Source organism: Rhipicephalus microplus, chromosome 3 (assembly GCF_043290135.1).
Source record: "Rhipicephalus microplus isolate Deutch F79 chromosome 3, USDA_Rmic, whole genome shotgun sequence".
In the NCBI taxonomy this organism is placed as follows: domain Eukaryota; kingdom Metazoa; phylum Arthropoda; class Arachnida; order Ixodida; family Ixodidae; genus Rhipicephalus; species Rhipicephalus microplus.
The window spans coordinates 260,296,921-260,320,262 of record NC_134702.1 but is presented as its reverse complement, the minus strand read 5'-3'; the positions used below and the strand labels follow the sequence as shown (position 1 = coordinate 260,320,262).

Genomic DNA, 23,342 nt, shown 5'->3' with positions numbered 1-23,342 from the left:
CATGACTACATGCCACACTTATGATGTGCTCACGACCGTTTCGTTAGCTTCGCATATACCAAATTTGGTATCGTGTAACAACATGTCTACATGCCACATTTATGATGTGCTCACGACTGTTTCGTTAGCTTCACATATACGAAGTTTGGTATTATGGGACGTGATTGAATGACGAAGGTATGTGACTGGTGCCGTGATATTTTTGAGATGCGTGTCATGTAACAACATGACTCCATGCCACGCTAATTATGCGCTGGTGGTTGTTTCGCTAGCTTTTTTTATAACACATTTGTTATTACGGGGCGTGAGTTGATGATAAAGGTATGATACTGGCACAAATATGATAAACACAAGATGCGTGTTATGTAACAACATGACTACATACTACGCTCATGATGCGCTCACTGCCGTTTCGCTAGCTTCACGTGTACCAAACTTGATGACGCGAATGACGCGAATGGACGACATAGTTAAATGACACATACATACATGATAATGACAACATGCGTGTCATGTAACAACATGATTCATGCCACACTCATGATGCGCTCGCGGCCATTTCGCTAGCTTTACACGTATCACGTGAAGGTAATAGATGACGAAGGTAAACGATACATCCAAACATGACAATCATAATACGGAAGACATGTACGGCATCATTGACCTCCAACTCGCGACGTTGTGTCGATTTTAAAGTCACACATCGACCTTCTTCATTCATGCTTCGCATATCATCGATTCCCACTGTACGTGGTATCTGCCAATTTTTATTTACCGATTTCTTTTTATCTGTGTTTTCTCTTTCCTTGTTTTTTTTACACGAGCGTGTGTTACAGCTTCGGAGCGATGCTATGTCTTTATTTTTCTCTTTCTTTTTGCCTTTTTTTTTGCTTTTTTTAGAAAGGGGGCATAGTGTCACCAGCATGTAATGGGTTTAGAGTGTCAGCGATGCCAGCATGATTTATTTAGTCAAGGCAAAGTTTGAAGTTTAAGAAGAAAATTATACTGTAAATACGTTGCAAGTGAATCGGCAATGGTTACATGTAGTAGGAAACTGGATTCGGTGCTGGAGCTCGATCGACCACGTCCGATGCCACTCGCGTCTCGGCTCACCCTCCTCTCAGGCGATGCATTGCTATGCATTCTTGGCTCGCCTAGAGTGTTGCCGTTGGAGATGAACTCTTGCTGATGCCTTAACAGAATTGCGCGAAGTGGTTCCCTCTCTGCCTCGGTGGCAACCTTCGTTATCCTCCATGTGGCGTCTTTGACTAGAATGGTGAAGTATACGTCGGTTGCAGGACATTTCGTGTTGAGGCGCACGAACCCTTCGTCCTTGGAAACACGCTCATCCGATCACCGGCTGAATGTTGCGATAAGCGTTTCCCCGGTGCAGTGTGGTGTACCTTGTTTCGGGGGTAGAACTTCGGACGATGAAGATTTTTCGATGGGCTCGAATGGGACGTTAGTCACATCGTTTGACTGGTGAAACGTTACATCGACGTTCGCAACTCGTCGCTAGTCCGAGCCCAGAATCACGTCAATGCCGCTGGGCAGCTCCGTTACCACGATGTCTTCGGGTTGCACATTCGTCGTGCCCAGTGTCGCAGCGAGAGTTGGACGTATGCTGTGGCTGAAAACTTCAATACCCACGTGCAATACCCATGCGTGCGTGGCAATGTCGTCAGTCAAAGCATTGACACTCATGATGGATATGTTGTCGCCACTGTCAATGCACACGCTGATGGGTCAGTTGTTAGCAGTACCGGACACTATTGGTAATTTGCCACCCGTCGAATTAAAAAAAAACAGTTTGCTTGTCTAGATAATGTAGCCCGTGTTTTGTGGCTGCTGTTGTCTCTTCTTCGCTGGTTTCTCGACCATTCTGATCGTTGCTGGCGTTTTCAGCTTCCTAGGATCATGGGACAGGAGACCGATGTCGCCACAGTTGAAGCACGTACGAGCAGGGATAGGCTTGGGCGCGGAACTCCCGAAAAATCGCTACGCAAGTAGGCCATCGGAGGGTTGGCAGAGTTGCTGGCTGGCACCTGCTGGTTCGAAACCTGACCACGGCTCGTCGTAGATGGTGAGGGCTTTTTGTCAATCTTGGCACACATGATTATACTGCCACAGAGATTGCTCCTACTAATTATTTTACGAAGAGGACCAACGGGACGCTATGCCAGTGATGTCCGAATGATGCAGTTAAGGCAGCGTTTGAATTTTAAGAAGAAAACTGTATTGTACTGAAGCCACAAGTGAATCGACAGTGGTTACATGTAGACAGAAAAGGGATTCAGGGCTAAAACTGAATTGGCTACGTCCGACGCCACTCGTGTCTCGGCATGCTCTCCTCTCTGGCGATGCGTTGCTATGCGTTCCCGCATCACAAGATCGCTTTAGTTCTTTTTAAGAATGCTCGTCAAACCAACGCCTCATGGCAACCATGCCCTACGGACGGGCTCAAAGCTCAGAGTCTACGTTTACGTAGTGTAGTGTTTTTGTGCGGGCGGCGAGATGCTGCCGGTGAATTCGGTCGTGTTTACGTAGTATGGCGTTTCTTGTGCGGGCGCCGAGACGCTGCCGCGGAGTTTGGCTGAATGAACTCTCGTGCTGCTGACAAGAGCAAGAGCAGCTCTCACCCTGAAAAAGAAAAGAAGATCACGTGCGTCTTCGCTTAAGATCCATCCGCGACGGACGCCCTTTTTGAGAGCTGCTTACATCTTGGCCAATTAAAAGACGCGCGTACACTTGAAGTCTCGTGACAATATGTGTGCCCAAAATATGCTAGCAACGCTCGCTTATACGTTAGTCGCCCCAGGCCTTTACGCACGATGTAGAAGTGCATATACAACCACTCGCAACGTTGCTTACGCACTCACTCAAGACACCACGAAGATGAAAGTCCTCGTTTTCTGTTTCTATTTCACTCGATGTATGGATCGGCTCCCTACAGAAACCTGAACCTTCCGTAGAATCAAATTGCCAGCACTCTGCTTCATAAGTTGTTTTACAATGCCTTCTTTACCAGCTCACCGTCTATGATCTAACGACGTCGTCATGAAATTACATCATCGTGGAACGTCACAAGTTTCTGTGATGTGCGACTACTTGACAACCTCATAAGGTGAAGTCCGGTGATGGTGACTTCTCACATCACTTGTATCGACGCTAAGACAGTGAGATTCCTCATCCACCGCGATAAATGGATGAATGAATGCAACAGCTTCATTGAAAGTCCGGTGATGCTTAACAACCTCTTCCCAGGTTTCCCATGAGGAGACTTTGAACCCTTCCCTAATTGCCGCCTCTCGGGCCCGCTGGACTGCCCACTGTTGTGTCTTGAAGTTAAAGCTGTGCGGAGCGGCAACAGACTTCAGCGCAAGAAAATCCGGAGCTAATGGCTGTTCCTCAGCATCATGATCATTCATTATTCCTTAAGGGCCCTTGATGGGTGATTACATAAAGAGGGGCGGGGGCAGCGAAATATACATACAAGGTCATTTTACAAAGAAAAAGAGGCAAGTTAGCTCAGTACACTGCCACGAAACCGGTAGGTAAAACAAACAAAAAAGACACACGCTAAGTGATCCTGCATGTGTTCGCAAAGTATTTTCGTTGTGGTTTTACAAGAGAAATGGAAAGGAAATAATGATATACATCATACTAAGTGATAATAATGATTCGTGAGCTGGTCCCCGAAGAAAATGGGTTTCGTTATACATTCTAACGGAGGCTTAGACCATGAAACCATATTACTTTGCGGGAACATTATTAAATAATGAAAATGAAGAGATACAGGCGAAAATATTCATACACTAAGAAAAAGGAGCAGCCTGTAGAGGGCTTCCAGTTTCATGTTTGAGTTGGTGAAGTAAAGACGTCATCATTTCCATTTGGACAAGTGAGCTGATATCAACTGCCTAAATGTTGAACTGTCACGTCGATGAACGATTGGTGCGGAAAGCAAGTTCTACTCTTCTAAGGCCAAGGATAAGAAAGACTTATTAAATGCAGTTGCAGTGCCAGTTATACGTTACGCACTCATGGAAATAAAAATACGAGGTGATGTTCGCAAAAGTGGTATCATATTGGATGCTCGACTGCCTAGATGATTATGATACACGTTAAGAAACAGTGCTAGACACAGATTTTTTACGTTCTGTTAAGGAGTCGAGACATAGGGATGATTCGATGACACTAACGCTGACCCAACTACTACATTATGATCTGATGAAACGGGCGGCCCTACTGTGGACGCTTTCTAATATTTCAATCAAGTAATTTTGATGTGGACTCTATATAGCACAGTCATATTCGAGTTTAGGTCTGACATATAAATCATAAGCAAGTTTCCTAATGGAACTCGGAGATAGAGAAGGGGAGGGTTTAATGAAAGCTAGTGCTTTTGATGTATCTGTTACTAATTTTTTGATGTATTCGGACCAGTAGAGCTTGCCATTGATAAGGACACATGGATACCGGTACGAATGTACGCATGAAAAGGTCGTAGAGTTAAAAGAGTATGGATAATCTAGAGTGGAATGCTTTTGCAACACTTGCATGCTTTTGCATTTTGATGCAATAAGCTTCATAAGCCATAGGGCGCACCAAGATTTTATTATATCCAGGTCTCTCTGCAGCAACTTCTGGTCAGTGGTCCAGGTTATGCGGTTGTAAAGAACGCAGTCGTTTGCAAATAGACCAATCGGTAATGAAATATCAGTAGTAAGGTCTTTGATGAAGACTGAAAATATAAGTGGTCTGAGGAGAGAGCCTTGAGCTACGCCTGAAAAAAAAACTTCAGATAAATTGGAGCGGCGGTTGCCAATAACAGTAGACTGAGTTCGGTCTGAAATGAAATAACAAATCCAGGGCAGTATTAAAGGATCGAATGATAGGGAGGAAAGCTTAGCTATCATACGTTGATTTGAGACAGGGTCAAAAGCTGCAGAAAAATCAAAATATATATATTATCAGTCCGCAATAATGAATTTCAGTTTATTTATTTATTTGTGTACTACAATATCCACAAAGCCTTTCGGCACTACAGGGAGAGGAGTAAATACTAGCATAGCCATAACAAAATCAGGTACATTTTACAGATACAGGGTAAATAGCCATTTACACAAAAAACGACAGCAAAAACACCTAATACAGAATACAAAGGCAAATACAACACAGGGGATAACTAGGACTATGAACGATACGTCTCTTGCAGAGAGGAAGCAAACACATCAGGGTATATAATGGTGGCTATATCTTGGGTCAGCTTATTCCGCTCGCGAATTCTTCGGGGAAAAAGCCATCCCGAAGCAGTTCGTCCTTCATCTTAACTTTTTGATTTTATTGGCATGATCAAGGCGGGGTGATACGTAATTAGGGATATGCAAATATAGATCCTGATAATTGCCAGTGTTACAATGAAACATACTACGAAAGAACTTTCACCGTAAGTATTGGCTACGTTGCTGCAGAGACTCCCATCCATGGCTTTCCTTTGCAGTTGATACGCTAAAGTGGCGGAAATAATTAACATGAACAAAAATCACAGCTAAATTTCATTATCTTTCAATCCTTTCAAGGTCCTCCTGCTGCCAAGGATCCCAGACGCGTCAAGTGTATTCAAGTATTGGCCTAACATTGGTTTTATACAAGTGCTTTTTTCCAGCAAGTAGCAAATTTTGTGCAAGTCTTCTGAGAAAGCATAGAACACTTGAAGCCTTGCGTGTAGCGTGCTCAATTTGACAACGCCAAGATAATTCTGCAGTGTAGTATAAAGCCTAGAACACTTGAAGTCTTGCGCGTAGCATACTCGATTTCACGACGCCAGGATAATCCTGCAATGTATTCTACACCGAGATATTTGTGCTCGAACACTCGTGCCAGTTGTTCTGCATTAATAGTGTATGTAAAGACGTTACAGCATTTTTTTTCTATAAAAGCACATATACACAGATTTAACACCTTTATGTCCATGCGTCAGGTTTAGCACCAGGTACTAATGAACTTCATATGTTTTTGTACCGCAGTGCAATCGTCTACGCTATAAATGACCCTGTATAATACGCAGTCATCTGTTAACATACGAAGGCTGGAGGAAATACCGTAGCAGATATCATTCATGCAGATAAGAAAAATAAGCGGCCCCAGCACTGAACCCTGCGGTACACCGAGAAGTGACATCCACTTGATCGAACTGCATTCCATTTAAAACTACCATCTGACGTCGGAAGTTCAAGTATGCTTTGATCCACTCGATAATAGAAGTGTTTATGTTCTAACAGAACAGCTTCTGAATCAGTAATGAATGAGAAGGTCAGTGAATGAGTTAAGTTCAGTGATGAATTCGTAAAGCTGGGTATCACGAGAAATTCCAGAGCGCGAACTATGTTGCATAGAAAAGAAGAATAACTTTTTGTCTAGCTGAAAAGCGACTCGAGAATAAATGATATGTCCTACCAAATTACAGGCAATGTACGTTAATAAGACTGGTTAGTTGTTCAATGAATCAGTACGATTGCAGGCTTTAAAACCTGACATGACCTTGTTTATTTCAAATCATCTGGAATCGAAGACGTGCATACCGAATGACAAAAAAATTATTTGTAATATCTGGCATGTCTTTAGTACCTCTAAGAATTTTGCAGTTATGTCGTGAGGCCCTGGAGCGCTGGGTGGCTTCAAATCATTGATAAGTTTAGCTATGCCTTCAGCTGATATGACAGTAGGAGGCATCTGATTTTAATTGAGGTTGGGAAAGTGGGATATCTTATTTGCCGGTACACGAGTAAAGACAGAGGTAAAGAAGTCATTCATAACATCAGCACAATGATCTGGAGGAATGTTTGTGCCATCTTGGTCATGCAAACTGATGATTTGTGAAGACCTATTGTTCGGTAACATGATCTTTCAGAATTTTTAAGGTTATTTTGAATAATATTTTGCAAGTTGGTATGGAAGAATTTCTTCTTTGAGTGCCTTAAAAGATTTTTATAGGCATGAAGACATTCAGAGTGCTTCACCCTTTTAGATTGGCAGTCTGAGTTTTTGGCAGCCCGGAAAAAACTTTTTTTTTATTTAGTAGCCACCGTAGGCCATTAGAAAACCAATGCTTATCAGCATCACCACGAATGCAGATAAGTGGTACATATTGACACGCGTGTATATGAAAAAGAATGACGATAGGAACGTTTTGAAAATTCCAACTAGTGAGACAGGGGGTATTTCGAGACGACAACTAAGCAGGCGTCTTGCTGTACAGCTGATCCTGAACACGCTCTTCTCCCTGCCGTAAGCTGCTGTCATCCTTTGCTCGCATTCCGCTGCGACACTGGTAGTGGTGCTCGGCCGCGACGCTGCCCGATGCTTCACACTCCTAGTGGGAGCCGTTCATCCATCCCGGACGCGCTTATTGCAACCCCTGTCTATCGATTCCGTCGTCCGCTACGAGGTCTTCCTCCAGAATTCAACCCCTTGCAAAAGCCCTCAACAAGACCTGTAGAAATGGCTAACCCCAGCCACCAGCCGGTACTTCTCGGCACCGGTTCTCCCGCTTTACCCCAGGTGAAGTTTTTTTTATTTCGCTGCAGCCTGAACGCTTTGGTGGTGGTGCACACAGGACGTAGAAGACTGCTTAGATCACTATAACCGTGTTGCGACGATCAATCAGTGATCTGCTCAAGATAAGCTCTCCCGGGCCTACTCCTATCTTGATGACAGAGCTCGTACTTGGTACAAGAACACAGAAGCCAGCTTGTCCACATAGACCAACTTTCACCAGCAGATGATTGAAACCTTTGCCAATGTCGACAGAAGTGACCGTGCCCACCAACTACTAGAGCTAAGGGTCCAAAAACCCAATGAAACGGTCGCCATGTTCGCCGAAGAGATGGCACGTTTGTTTCGCAGGGCTGACCCGCAGATGACCGAAGATAGGAAATTGCGCTACCTCATGCGCGGCGTGAAATAGCAGCTGTTCGCCGGACATCTGCGCAACCCGCCAAGCACTTTAGGGAACTTCATCAAAGACGCATCGGCTATCGAGCGGGTACTTCACCAACGCTGCCGACAATATAACCGCTTGTGCAGCAGCCCCCAAATTCATGCCGCCGCTGTGATGCTTGATGATCATGGCTCTTTGCGTGATATGATCAGAGAGATTGTTCGTAAAGAACTGCAGAGGTTGCGGACTCCGGTAGTGGATACACCCAAGGCATCTGTTGCTCAAGTCGTCCGTGAAGAAATCTGCCAAGCATTCTCGACAGCTGCTCCTGCCCCGGAGCAACGTCCCATGACGTACGCCGCGGCCCTTCGAAGCTCCCCACTCGTTCCACCTTAATACTACCCACCACCTGCAACCGTATCTTGGTCACCACCACAGGAGGAGACATCGTGGCGCCCACTTATCCAGCCGCCATACGACGAGTCGTCTTCTTGCCTGCCATGGCTTTCGTCCCGTGAGAAGCCGTCACGGCATCCACAGTATCACTGAACATACACCTGGCGCACTGTCAACAGGCGTCCACCCTGTTTCAACTGCGGAGGTGTGGGCCGCATAGCCCGCTATTGCTAACTCCGCGCTGATCCGTTTCGCCCTCTCAGTCCACGGTTTGACAGTCGATATGCCAACGGCTACGTATCCCGCCGTGGCGAAGTCGATTCTCAAGGACCTCTGATTCCTCGAGCCCCACTTCGACGGCCGCTGTACCAATGATGACGAGATCATAGCTGATCACCACCCGGGCTTCCGACATCGACCACACTCTCCTTCTCCTAGCCAGTCACCTTTTTTTGCAGCGCCGCACTTTTGCCGACACCAGAGGAGCGAGGTCACCCAACCCACGCCGGAGAAACTGAACGCGGCGACCTCAGGGGGTAAGGTTGCAGGCTCTCAAGACGAAGAAAAAAAGCCCCCATTAGTCCTACATGAGGACGCTGTAAAATCGACAAGACGTAATACCGACGAAACTGTGACTCAAGGCCTTACCGTTCTTGTGAACGGACAGCAATTCAGAGCTTTAATCGACACCAGGGCCGACTTCTCTATTATTAAAAATGACCTTACCGTATCCCTCCAGAAAGTAAACGCTGCGGGACGGGACCTCACCTAAGGACGGCAGGCAGCCAATTACTGATGCCTGTCAGAGTGTGCAAAGCAAGGCTCGACATCGGTGGCTCTACTTTCGTGGCGACGATCGTCGTTCTCGCTTCATGCTGTAAAGACGTGATTATCGGAATGGATTTCTTGAGAAAACTTGACGACTCCATCAACGTCCCTGACAGTGTCCTTACGTTTCGAAACAGCCCTGCTTTACTCTATTGCTTAGAGCCGAGACATAACCCTTTACGTCAGGCGGATGACGATGTGGTCGTCCTGCCTCCATTGTGCCCAATTGTATCGGTGGGAGGGGATGAGCCGTTTGGCGGCGACGGTACTGCCGACCAAAAAAACTCGCTGATCTTTTGCCATGGTATTTCATTTGGTCGAGGTCTTGTCACTGTCGTTGCGGGACACACAAACTTGCTGCTCACTAACTTCAGGGCTGAGCGCTGACACCTCCCGACGAGTACAGCCGTCGCTTACATTGACGATACTGCAGAAATTCAAGGCAGTTTATCGGCACGAGACGAATCACCTCAAGAAGAATCAGTACCTAATCTTGACGTTGGTACTACGTTGTTAAGGGACGACCGAACGAGGCTTCTTGAGCTGCTAGCTGAATTCCAGGGCTGCTTTTCATCAATATCACGGGATGGTCGAACGCCGCTAACAAAGCATCGAATAAAAACGGACGACGCAGAAAGGCAAGGACGACGCAGCAAGGACGACGCATAAGGACCCGAATCCTTATCGTGTGGCTCCAAAGTAACGGAAAGTGATCAGCAAGTCGCTAAAATGCTTGAAGATGATGTGATTCAGCCATCACAGAGTCAATAGGCATCGCCTGTAGTACTAGTTAAGAAAAAGGACGGTACCTGCGTGTTTCCGAGGACTACAGGAAGCTGAATCAAGTGATGTGTATCCGCTTCCACATATTGATGACTCCTTTGATAGGCTTCGAAACGCTCGCTACTTTTCTTCAAAGGACCTCAGAAGCGGATATTAGCAGATCGAGGTAGACCCAAGAAATCGGGCAAAAAATGCTTTTGTGACGCCGGATGGTTTATATGAATTTAAAGTTCTGCCCTTTGGTCTGTGTTCAGCGCCCACTACTTTTCAAAGGCTTGTGGACACTGTACATACAGGGTTAAACTGGAAGACCTGTTTAGTTTATCTAGACGACGTCATAGTGCTTTCTCCAACTTTTGACGAGCATCTCAAAAGGCTAGAACTTGTTTTACGAGCCATACTCTCCGTGAGCCTCACATTGAAACCAGACAAATGTCACTTTTGTTTTGAAGAACTGCTGTTTCTTGGTCATGTCGTCAGCTGCAGCGGCGATCGGCCTGATCCAGAACAACTTGCGGCTGTCGCAAAGTTCGCAGTACCGTCCGATAAGAAAGCTGTCAGGTGCTTTCTGGGCCTACGCGTCGACTTCGCACGGAATTCGTCACCGTTAACTCGCTTCACTAGAGACGACGCCACCGTTGAGTGGAACGACGAACAGCAAGCAGCGTTTAATGACCTCCGCCATTGTCTTTAAACTCCTCCAATGCTCGCCCACTTCGACGAGGCAAGCGCCAACAATGCGTCACACTGACGCAAGCAATGTAGGCCTCGGAGCTCTGCTTGTGCAGTTACAAGAAGACACGGAACGAGTTATCGCCTACGCAAGCAGGACGCTAACACGTGCTCAGGCCAAATAATCAACAACTGAGAAAGAGTACCACGCTGTGATCTGGGCAGTTACGAAGTTTCGCCCGTATTTATATGGCCGCCCTTTCAAAGTTAATAGTGACCATAATTCACTCTGTTGGTTGACTGATTTAATTAAGACACGTTGCTGGGCCAGTTGCTTGGGGTTCATCACATACAAGGGTATAGCGCACCATGACACGCACAACGCTGTGTGTGTGCGTCTCTCTTCTTGTCGTGCTGCGCTATACCCTTATAAATGATGACTAATGTAAGAGATCTAACATACCGATTAGCGCGGTGGGGCCTGAAGTTACAAGAGTTCGATATGACAGCCATACACAAGTTCTGGGAAGCGACATACAGACGCCGAAGACCTGTCTCGATCCCCAGTACACTCACCCTCTCTTTCTGACGATGACGACATGGCATTCCTTGATGTTCTCGACGCGTCTGCGATTGCCCAAAAACAACGAGGTGACCCTGAATTGCTTAATTTGAATAATTACTTGAAGGAGCGTTCTTCCAGGGCATCCATAGTCTTTGCAAAGGCATTGTCGTCGTTTCGCTTACGCAATGACGTCCTCTACAAAAGAAACTTTTCATCCGGTGGAGCTCCCTAATTGCTCGTTACTCCTGCACCCCTTCGTACGGAAGTGCTTCAAGCATGTCACCACGATCCGACGTCTGGCCATTTAGGCTACCCTCGCACATTCGCAAGAGTCTACCAGGGATGCTACTGGCCACGACTCGCAACAGCCGTCAAGCACCACATTCACTCTTGCCTCGATTGCCAGCGACACAAGTCACCTTCAAAGAAATTCGCCGGTCAGCTGCACCCAAATCAGGTTTCACGTAAACCATTCGACCAGACAGGAATGGATATTTTGGAACACTTTCCTACTTCTACTGCAGGTAATCGCTGGGTTATAGCCGCAACAGATTACCTAACCAGGTATGCCGAAACAAAGGTTACCCAAATGAGCCCCGCAGCAGAAGTGGCTAGGTTTTTAACAGAAAATATTGTGCTACGCCATGGTGCCCCGACTATCGTAATACTAGACCACGCAACAGCATTTACGGCAGCTCTCTTAGACCACGTCCTGATGCTAAGTGGAACGACTCACCGTAAGACCACTGCGTACCACCCGCAAACGAATGGACTAACAGGGAACCTCAACAAGACGATTGAAGACATGCTGTTCATGTACGTGGATGTTCAACATAAGAATTGGTACAAAATTTTACCCTATATCACGTTCACATATAATACGGCTAAACAAGAAACGACTCGCATGACTGCATTCAGCTTGGTCAATGCTGGATGCGATGTTCCTACATGAATGCGATGCCACCTATACAGGCGCTGGCGTGTTCACTAAACGCGCGGGAAAAGCTAGGCAGCTCGCCCGCTTACGGATCCGCCAGCGACAAGACTACGACGCAGGCCGCTACAATTTTCGCCATAGAACAGTAACGTTAAAAATCGGTGACAGAGTGTGGGTTTGGACACCCGTACGAGAACGTGGACTGTGCGAGAAGCTGCTAAGGCGATATTTCGGGCCATACCGAGTATCACGCCAGCAAAGTGACGTCACCTATGAGGTCGTCCCCGACAGTCCCCACTGCCCGAGGCATCGCCAGCGCCAGCCTGAGTTTGTGCATGTAGCGTGTATGAAGCCGTATGTGAGCAACTGACTGCACGTTAAAAAAAGATACGGTGGGTCTTAATCAGCATCGGGGTGATGCTCCTATAAGGAGAGGCAAGCGACACGCGTGTGTATGAAAAAGAACGACGATAGTAATGTTTTGTAGATTCCAGCGAGTGGGACAAGGGATTTTTCGAGACGACAATGAAGCAGGCGTCTTGCTGTGCAGGAGAGAAAGAAGTGCTACGAGGTGCAAGTAGCTGACCGTGCTTGCTCTAGGGGTTTGGCCTAAGTTTGTGTAATTGCTGAGGTTTCTTTGTCTTTGTTAGGTGTTCTTATAGTGCTTTTACAGTTTAGTAACCACTTTTAGCGCTAGAAGGAGCACTCAGATGCCGTTTTTTTTTCCACCTGAACCAGGTGTTTTCCTCTGGTCTGCTTCTCTTCAGCCACAGGAAATACTAGTGGATCAGTTTCTGCGCAACGGCATCTCTGCAGCTCCTGTGGCCCTCGTCCCAAGTAATTACAGCTTCATTCGGATGAAGAATTTGAAAGTGGTCCAGGCGGAGTTTAGAACTGCGACGTCTCTCTTCCACGGTATCACAGAGGTCCGCCAGTTCGGCAGAGGTGGTATTCTTTGTTTTGTAGTGTTAGCTACACTGGCCTAGCTGAGCCGATTTCGCGTGGCACTGGTCTGCGCATGCGCAATGATACTCCGCCACCACCTCGCGTGGCTCGCCGCCGGTGTGCGCGCAATTCGATGCTCTGTGCAGACGATTAGTGGTGTCATACACCGGAGTCGGCACCTCCCTCGCACTCGGCTGCGGCCGCATGCGACTCACCGCCGCCACTGTGCGCTTTCCAGAGGAGTGCCGTCATAGCCTTGGTAGACATATGGACGCCGACGCGTGCACCTTCCCTGTGCAGTCGCCATCTGACACTGCACTGGAGCCACTTGATAGCGCCTCTGACTGGCGTTAGCCACTGTAGTATAGCGATGGAAAAGGAGAGTGCAAATGCTGCTCAACGGTGCAGTATATAGCGGAGAAGCTTAACTCATCGGATCCCGAAGTAGTTACCCGGCAAAATAAATATACATGTGCCACATAATTCGTATACCGTGTGTGTGTCATTGGAACAGCTGTAAGCATGATATCTGGAAAGCTCAGAATAATCAGCTGCGCCTTTGCTAACGCTACGTATATCCTGGAATAGCTGAGCTAAGCCACTGCGATTTTTTTCATCTGATCAGCTCTGTGTCCAAGACCTACTGAAGTGCTAAAATTTCGTGACCAATCCGGTGAGCGCCTTTATTCCCCCGCATCTGGCATGTGTGAAAGGTATTGTTCGTGGCGTCGATGTTAACTTGACCCCATCTGAGGTATTAGAGATGTTTGCCGTGACTGATCCAATCTCCGTTTAGAGGTGTGCACGAATGGTAGAGAAGCAGAATATCCCGATTGAGTCGGTAATTGTAGCCTTTGCTGGAGCAAATCTCCCAAGCGGAATCAAGGCGTGGCCACTAATATACAGAGTGGAAGCGCTATCACCACGACCACTCCAGTGTACGAAGTGCTGGCGATACGGTCGCACTAACAAAAGATGCAAGTAAGCACTCAGATGCCGCGTGTGTTGTGACAACCACAACGCGTATGACTGCAAAGCTAAAGAAGAGAAATATCATCTCTGCAACGAACAACACTGTGCAGATAGTCTTGATTGCTCAGCTAAGGCTCGAGAAATACAAATTCTTGACATTATAGGGCGTAGGCATTTTTCGCGATGAAAAGCCATAGAGGAAATACAGGCCAGAGCTTAGGGGTATGCCAGTCTTGCAGCACGACATACCTCAGAAATGAATGGGTCGATTTTCCTGAATATCGCGGAGGTCATAAAAAATGCTTCAGCAAAGGCCATGGAACGACTGGCTTCTAACGTTTGTGGTTCTCTATCTCATTCTGGCTAACCGGATGACTCGCGTATTTGGTACAACAGGAGAGTCAGGCCTAGTATCCCTACATGTTGAGAGTTCAAGACCAATAATTGACGTTGAATCTTAAACTGCGCCATCGTATTATCCGTCTGCATTACTTTCTGCAGTAGGCGACCAGAGCCAAAATGAAGAATTTGAAACCGCACCATCGTATTCTCCGTCTGCAGCACCCTTTGCAGTAGATATACAGAGCCAAAGTGAGGATAAAGATGCAGATAAAATAGATTCAGATGACTTGGATTTGGACCCTAGGTCCCTGAAGCGATCTAGATTCCCTCTGTCAAGAAAAACTAACTCGCCAAAACAAACAAAGAACCAAAAATATCTGAAAGAAAAGGAGAGCCGTTCAAAGAGAGATATTTTGAAAGAAAGCATTCTAGATAAAGGTGTAGCGGAAGCAGCTCTTTCGAAACCATATGGTCGCTTAAGATTCTCCATTAGAATTGCCGATCAATTTATTATGCATCTACGGATTGGGTAAACTTGAATTTGATCTTATAATATAGCATTACAAGAGACATGGCTATCTGTACAAAATTTGTTCCAGTTAAATAACTTCCGGTCTTTTCGACTAGACCATCCATCGAGAGGTGGGGGTCTAGTTATCCATAATAATAATAAAATTAGCATAAAAGTGAAAGGGCACGGCAGCAACTCAACGATGCGGTTGTCTAATCCTCTTCTGTACTTCATGCAGATGTTCGTCACTTTCCTGCTACCTGTGGGACACGACACACCAATATGCGTGGGACATGGAATTTTTATGCCGCTTTCCAGCGCGATCAACCAGCACACGTCACCAAAGATTCTGAACCTTTACCAGTTGTCCTTCATCTGGGAGCGGCCACTATCAGCGACAACCACGCATGGGCGTGACACCGGACAATTTTTCCTGGTGGCGAAATGCGCCGGTTCGCCCATAAATGCTGGCGTCAGACGATTGTGGGCTGAAGGGCACGGCGGCAACTCAAGGATGCGGTCGGCTAAGCCTCTTATGTACTTCCTGCAGGTGAGCAGGCGCTATGGAAAATGCTTTCGTTGAAATGAACCATTTTTGATCATGCTGCTGTGCCCGCGGCTCGATTGCTAGCTTGTAATTATTATTGTAGACAATGCTGAAAACTTATTGCTATTGCCAGGAGACGTAGAAACAAACCCCGGCCCTGATGTTATCCAGTTCGCGAAGAAGCTACAAAGCATTGCTCATGATTTAAAAGAGATAAAAGAGGAGCGCCTTACTGCTAATAAGTCGAAGCTGGCTAATATTAGTGCCCTAGACAAGAAAATAGCATACTGCGAAATCAGATTATGTGCCCTATAGGAAGTGGTGCGAAAACTTGAGCTTCAGATTAACGATCTTAAAAATTGGTGTAAAAAGAATAACCTCTTAATACACGGTGTTCTAGAAAGCGAGAAAGACAACAGTGGCACATTGGATAAAAAAGTGAACGACAGTATCGTCAAAAACATTCTGAAAGCCGAGACACTTGCCATAGAAATGATACATAGACTAGGAACCAGACAGGGCTAACAGGGAACCAGACAGGGAACCAGACTGGGAACCAACAGATTAATAAAATAGAAGCGATTCAAAGAAAAGAAATTAGGTTTATTTTTAGCAAGTATAGACTGACAGGCTCACCGACGCACCTACTCAATGACGCTGGCATTTTAACAATGCAAAACCGAACAAAACTAACAAGACTAAAACTAATGTTTCAACTACTCCGAAACCTAATGTTAATAGATCCCTCAAGGTGTCTTTTTTTTCACGGCAGACCAACCCGTCATAATCATTCCCATACTCTTGTAGAATACTCTTTTAACACTAGCTGCTTTAAATACTTATTTTTTTCTTTTAACAATTAAAGATTGGAACTCGCTGAAACCCACTTTAAGCACTGAATCATCCATAAACTTGTTTACAGCTGCGATCGAAAGCGAATTGCTTGCCTCGCAAACCGCACTAACAACATCACATCATCATTAAACCCAATAAGCAAGTCAGTGTCTTATTTCTAATACAAAATTATGTTTCTTATGATTGTTATTTTCAAGTGACATGCTTTTCGATTAGTTTATTGTTCATAAAATTCTTTGAATAAGTTGTTCAATAAAAATGCCTACTTGTTTCCCTTACCCCATATTACAAATGCATGCATTATCTTTTCGCGGTCGTTTTTAACAATAACCTAGTTCATGATTTTGTTTTCCTATTGCTAAAATTGATTGCGTGTTCTTTATTGGTAATGTATAACCTACAATTTGCATGTCATTTTGTAATTCCAGCTTTTTTGTGTTTTCTATCAACATAAATCTGTGTAAGCAAGTATTCGTTTTTATATGCCTTCCCTGCTATAATCTCTGATGAGATTGGCAGTGTTGTTGTATATATAAATAAATAAATAAATAAATAAATAAATAAAAGTCAAATGTTCATACAAACATATGTCGCCAGAATGCGAAATTTCGGCAGTAGACATTACATTACCCAACTGCGGTCCTTTCACCCTAGTTAATATATATTTTCTCGGTGGAGTTCGAGACACACGAAGTTTGGATCTAGCGACAAGGTCGTGGTGCAAGTACAAAGTTTTAGTTGGAGACATTAATTCCCACCACACGAGTTGAGGTTTTAGAAATTATCTGAGTGGAAAACATTTGTGGGAGTGGGCAATAGCTAATGACCTGACGTGCCTCAACGCCAGAACCCCCACATTTATTCGTCCTCAATCCAGGTCGGTCTTAGATTTAAGTTTTGTCAGTTCGGGTATTACTACTTCTTCTAGGAAAGCGCTAGACAGTGGCCCCAACAGGGACCACTTACCGATAAGTTTTGAAATTTCTCGCCCGACCATTCCACCATGTTCAAATGTACGAGTATTTGTAAATTACGCTAAATTTAAGAATGATCTGATTTCAGCGTTGGTTTTTCACTCGTAAAAGAGCGATGATACAAAAGCGCTGAAGATAAATGAAGTCATTAAAATAGCCTACAAAAAAGCGGAATTTACTGTTGAACCCACAGAAAGGGCGTATAGTCGTTTGTGGAATGATGAATGTACAAGAGAGCACCGACGACGTCAGGCAGCTTGGAAGCAGCTCTTACATAATCAATCCCCCCAAAACTGGGCAGATTATAACTTCATTGCAGCGGGCTTTAAGAGAACGGTAGCTCAAGCTAAACAAGAATATGACAGAAGACATTATGAATACATGTCGAAACCTAAACATACGGAAGCACTGTTCCGATATATGAGAGCTCGGAAAATCTTGCCATCACCAGTTAATGCAGCTTGTGATAATCTGTCTGCGTAAGAAATGACCACAACCTTAGAGGCAATCAGTAAAGGTCTGGAAAGCAGATTTACCTCAGTCGTTCCAAACAACTGGCACAAGTCTACGACAAAATCTGACTTTGACGAAGTGACGCAGACTAAAGTATCCAGCGTCATTAAACATTTACCCTCTGTGTCTCCTGGCCCAGATGGAATCACAGTACCCATGATTAAAATTCGGTTCAATTTATCGTCCAGTGACGTCTCCAATGTCACAAACTACTGCTTAAAAAACTCATGGGCGCTGCAGTATTGTGGAATAGCAAAGGTCATTCCTATACTAAAAAAGCAAGGTGTAGGATTACTAGTAGATAATATCAGACGCATCTCTCTAACTTCTAACATGGTCAAACTAGTAGAGAGGATTCTACATAGCCAAGTAAGTATCTGGATGGCAGACAACTTAGTAATAAACCAGAACCAAATCGGCTTTCGTAGTTATTTCTCTATTTGGTGTGCCCATGCTGATTTGGAGAGCCGAATACCGCTCGCTCGAAAAAGAACTCAATATGCTGCTTCGGTAACGCTTGACATAGCCAAGGCGTATGAGAGTGTGGAGCGCATCATTTTGTCAAATCCGCTAGATAGATTGAATTTCCCACAATAATTTATTGAGTGGGTGGCCGAACCTTAAAAATCAACAAAATTCTACTGCGTGAAGAATGGATGTTCCTCATCTAGATTTTAAAAAACGCGCGGAGTTCCCCAAGGAGCAGTCTTATCTCCAGTGTTATTTAATGCTTTATTGAACACAATTACAACAGAACAAGAAGTTACTGTCTACATTTATGCTGATTACATCGCATTCTTTGCTGCTGGCTGTGATATTTGCTCACTACAGCTTAAACTACAAAGATATATTAACATATTAGAAATTTGGTAGCAGTTGATTTCATTATCGTAAATTTCAACAAAAGCGCACTCTAGGTGTTTCCGCTCGGAAACCCGATTTCAATTTCAATTCTATATATACAGGAAACCATCCAGCAAGTAGACTCTATGAAATATTTGGGAATTGTTTATAATGAAAACCTTAACTGGACTCCACACATAGACTATATAAATACCAAGGCACAACAGGCCTCAGGCTTCCTGCACAAGCTATGTAACCGGAAATATGGGTTACAGAGGCACACCTTAATAATGTTGTACAAGATGTACATGCGCCCCATCATAGAATTCGGATGCATCCTATTACCTGGTGATCCTGCTTATAAAACAAAACCTCTAGTTGTCTTGGAGCGAGAAGCACTGCGAATGTGTCTGGGACTCCCTAGGTTTGTGGCTATCAGCGTACTGTACCAGGAAGTGCACCTACCTACACTACTTTGTCGAGTTCGCATTTTGACAGTACAAGCATTTTTAAAATTCAATAGGTTACCAGCAAGAAGATCTCAATACGCTTTTATCAAAAACCCAGACGGCTTCTTTCTTGCTCATTGGCCACGGTTTCACACAACCCAGATAATGTTTGTACAAAAAAATCTACAAAGTGTAAATGTGAACATTAGAAATGTAATTGAAACTAATGTTTTGATTTCTCATCTTATAATTTAATATGATCATATTTTCTCTCAAAACGCCAAGTTACAATATCTCAAAATTTTAAATAACATATAATTGATTACTTGGAGCATGCAGAAACTAAAAGTTTAATAACCACAGATGCCTCAATCAATAATCAAAAGGCAGGTATAGGCTTTGCGTCTAATTCTCTTGACTGGTCATTCTCAGTGAGACTGCCTGATTTTACTCGTTTTTGAAGCTCAGCTCATGGCAATTATTTTAGCTGTTCGAAAACTTCTGTCAAACCAACACAACGCAGTCATAATGCCGGATTCTCTCGCAGTTTTTGCAGCTATGACAGCTTCTAAGAACTCCTGAATTCTAAGGCCATTCAGAACATTAGTAACACCGCAGTTGAGACTCCTGAGGTTACTATGGGTTCCGGGACACTGTGAATTAAGATTAAATGAACTGGCTGATTCTATAGCATGAGCCGAGCTGCACTTGGTGGCTCAGTTTTATACGTACTGCCTGATATTGAATATATTACCGCAACAAGATATCGAAAATCAGCAATCCGCACTGATAAGATAGAAAAAGTAATTACAATGACAGAATATAACCACCTCAAGTTTCCATGGCGACCCCACTGGACCCAGTTTTAATCACTAAATTCCGATGTCCTGCCCCCCCCCCCCCTTGAACCTGTATCTACACAGAGCTTGTCAGACAATATCACCCCTCCGCGCATTCTGCAAAGAATTTTAATCAATTGAACATTATTTTTTGTACTGTCGCCGATACGCCATATTTAGAAAAAGGCTTTTATTAATTCCATTTCTGAAAATAGGCGCTACATTGACGGCGGAAACTGCACTAAGCTTTGGTGCCTCAGTTTTAGGACGTTGTCACAAGGGTGTTTTCAATGCTGTTTGTGATTATATTCAGGCATCCAAACGTATACCTTTGCGATTTTCCATCAAATAATTGTTATTTATTACCCCGAAAATATTCTAAATGGTGAGGTGAAGTAAACACAGCTTAGTGGTAATCACAACAGCTGGAATCTCAGAATTTCAACTTGACTTTTCCATGTTTCTTTTTCGTTTGTTCTCTTTTTATGTGGTTTTTCTTACACTAGTCTTATTATTATATAATTTCATTAAACACAGTTATAATGCTCACAGAAAAAAAATGCACTACGCCTCCTTGGCGAATCCCCCTGAGTTGGTGCGAGCCATTAGTCCAGAGAAACAAACAAACAAGCTACACACCTGATCCTGAACACGCTCTTTTTGCTGCCTTAAACTGCTGTCATCCTTTCTTCACGTTGCACTGCGACAATATGACTCTATAGGCGACAGTATTTTTTCTTGATAGCATTAACTGTTCCAGCATGAGTCGGAATTGATGAAGAAATTCTTCCAGCTCATGGTTGTTTTCCGCAGTCTGCATTGTTGTAGACGCGAATATATTTTAAGAATAGGCTACTCGTAGGAATTGGAATAGCCGGATTAAAGAAAAGCAAGTTCTGATCACTAAGGCCACAAGTGCACAATAAACACTGACACAATTTTTATTCCAAGACAAATACAAGATCGAGAACATTGTTGCACCGCATTAGAGTTTTAGCTCACTAAATCAAATAAAATGTAAAGAATAATTCAAGAAATATTTTTTACTGATGAGAAGACGCTGTGAGCTCTTCCCATTTGATGTCCGGATAATTAAAATTTCCACAAAGCACAAACTTTGCACGACTATAGGAGGACTGTAGGTGTAAAATTACGAAATGTAACTCAATAACAAAGGAACAATCGGCACCTAGTGGACGGTAGCAGGCGACAAATACGGTTTTTCCGAAAGAAAGAAACAGACCTATGCACACTAGTTCAATGTTACAATTCACGGGTAATAATTGTGAGACTATCATTGCTTTGACTAAAACGAGGACACCGCTGCCTCTTCGACTATGGTAAATTAATAGACGCTAAACAATTCATTATCCTTCATGAGTTCGTTGTTGGTGGGGTTTAACGTCCCAAAACCACCATATGATTATGGGAGACGCCGTAGTGGAGGGCTCCGGAAATTTAGACAACCTGGGGTTCTTTAGCGTGCACCCAAATCTGAGCACACTGGCCTACAACATTTCCACCTCCATCGGAAATGCAGCCGCCGCAGCCGGGATATGAACCCGTGACCTGCGGGTCAGCAGCCGAGTACCTTAGCCACTAGACCACAGCGGCGGGGCATGAGTTCGTTGTCCTGTAAAATTGCGGTAAGCCATGATTCGGGGAAAATTGAAATGTCGAAACAGTAATCTTCAAGAATGACTTTTGTAGCATCTTTTTGGTAAATAGCGGCAAATGTTTCTTAGCATGACAGCCATATTATGAAAAGATAGTGTGCTAGGTGAAATTTGAGGAGGCTGAGCAGGTATATGGTGAAGCCTGGAAGTGGTCAGCGATTACTATGAGGGCGATCCGATTACGGAATCTGTAACAGCATCACGTGTACAGCTTTTTGCGATTAGTAACGTGTCGTAACGTATTCCTAATGCGTTACGACAAGTTCCTCGTTGTTATAACAAGATGCTCTCACAACATGTGCGACAACATTTGCCAAGTTGCTTGACGCAGTTTGCGAGTAGCATTCAGTTATTACGCGGGAAACAGGTGCCTCAGTAGCACCTGGCTGGGGATAATACGTGTCTGCAATTGTCGCCAGACAACTGCCTGGAGTGGTTTTAGCTTGGTGGGAGGGGGGGGGGGCGCTGTGTAAACCTGCCTAATTGGTGGTGCTTGGTGATGTCATTGTGCCTAACTAAGCGTTCCCACACGTTTTCGACCAGGATGTCCGAACTGAAAGAGGTGGTCTCACACCCTGCACGGCCGGTCATTTCTTAGCCTTGTTCGCATACTCTTCATTATGCATCCACAGCAATGAAAGAACTAATAGGGGAAGTTGTTAAAAAGACACTGTGTTTAAAAGACGCCAAAACACTGTGAGAGGACAGTGGTAATTGAAAACCACTTGTTTTGAAAGCCAACAAATTGTCTGGATTTGCCTCAGTGGATGACATGATTGTTGTGTAGACTCTAAGACATGTAATAATGAAGAAAAGTAACAGTTGCCCAGTGAAAAGCGTGCCCGGCATCTGTTGTCGCCGATCGAGAGGTCTTAGAATGCATTCGCGTATATACAACTGCTTCCTTCTTCTTCTGATCGTGTGTATTTTTTGACGTCATTATTTTGACAGAAATACGTCACTGAAGTCTTGCGGGATCCCAGCACAAAGCACTTTCGTGTTCATAAAAAAGCTCTATCCCTGTGTCACAGGAATTGGTATAACTCGAAGTAAAATGTGTCTATACAGAAGTAGCTGAAATAGTGTATATTGATGTAGGCGAGCCTTCACAATGTCTATTGGTGTTTTAACGTGGATCCACCCACTCTGGTACTTGGTGACTTATCTACCTGCCAATGGTTAACGTCCATGATCAATATTTAAACAGGCCCTTGTGGTTGCTGTAGCAGTAAACGATGTGGGCATGGTCAAAGGAAGCGTTGTGACAGGTGTAAGAGGGTTGCTGTCTGAGCGCAGAACTTTCGTTAAGGTGGGCATCCCATGGCATGCTAAAGAATGGTCAGAGAGACACGTAACGGGCGTCTTGTTTCCGCTGCAGCCCGTCAGCAATTTTTTCGGGGCGAGTGTAGGGATGGGACATCATGTTACAGCCAGGAGAGGCAAGCGCGTTTCGGAACGCTAGTTTTGGTGTGGATGATTGCTATGATTGAAGTCAATGCTTAGGCCAAGGTCGACACCACGTGATGTGTAGGGACGCTAATAAAATTACGCAATTAGCCTGCGAGATGACATCCGCGCACCTTGTAGCTCTCCGGCCGTTCCATCTGCCGCGCTTCTCAGCAAAAGCAAGGAGTGTCACCCCGCATACCCGGCTACCCCATGAGGGCGCATTCACTGTGGGTTCCGGCGGCGGCGGAGACCATGGCAGAATGCATAGCGCATGGTATTCCGGCGTGCGCATCTTTATTTGAAG

The 23,342-nt window shown here is 44.7% G+C and overlaps 1 protein-coding gene across 1 annotated transcript in view; it reads left to right on the top strand.

Moving 5' to 3' along the window:
* Positions 1-23,342, top strand: part of LOC142804235 (uncharacterized) — a 78,494-nt gene that overhangs the window by 9,897 nt on the left and 45,255 nt on the right. Inside the window, exon 3 of the mRNA XM_075890959.1 lies at positions 15,132-15,443. Within this exon, the coding sequence (XP_075747074.1) occupies positions 15,132-15,443 (312 nt within the window). The remainder of the gene's footprint in view (positions 1-15,131; positions 15,444-23,342) is intronic.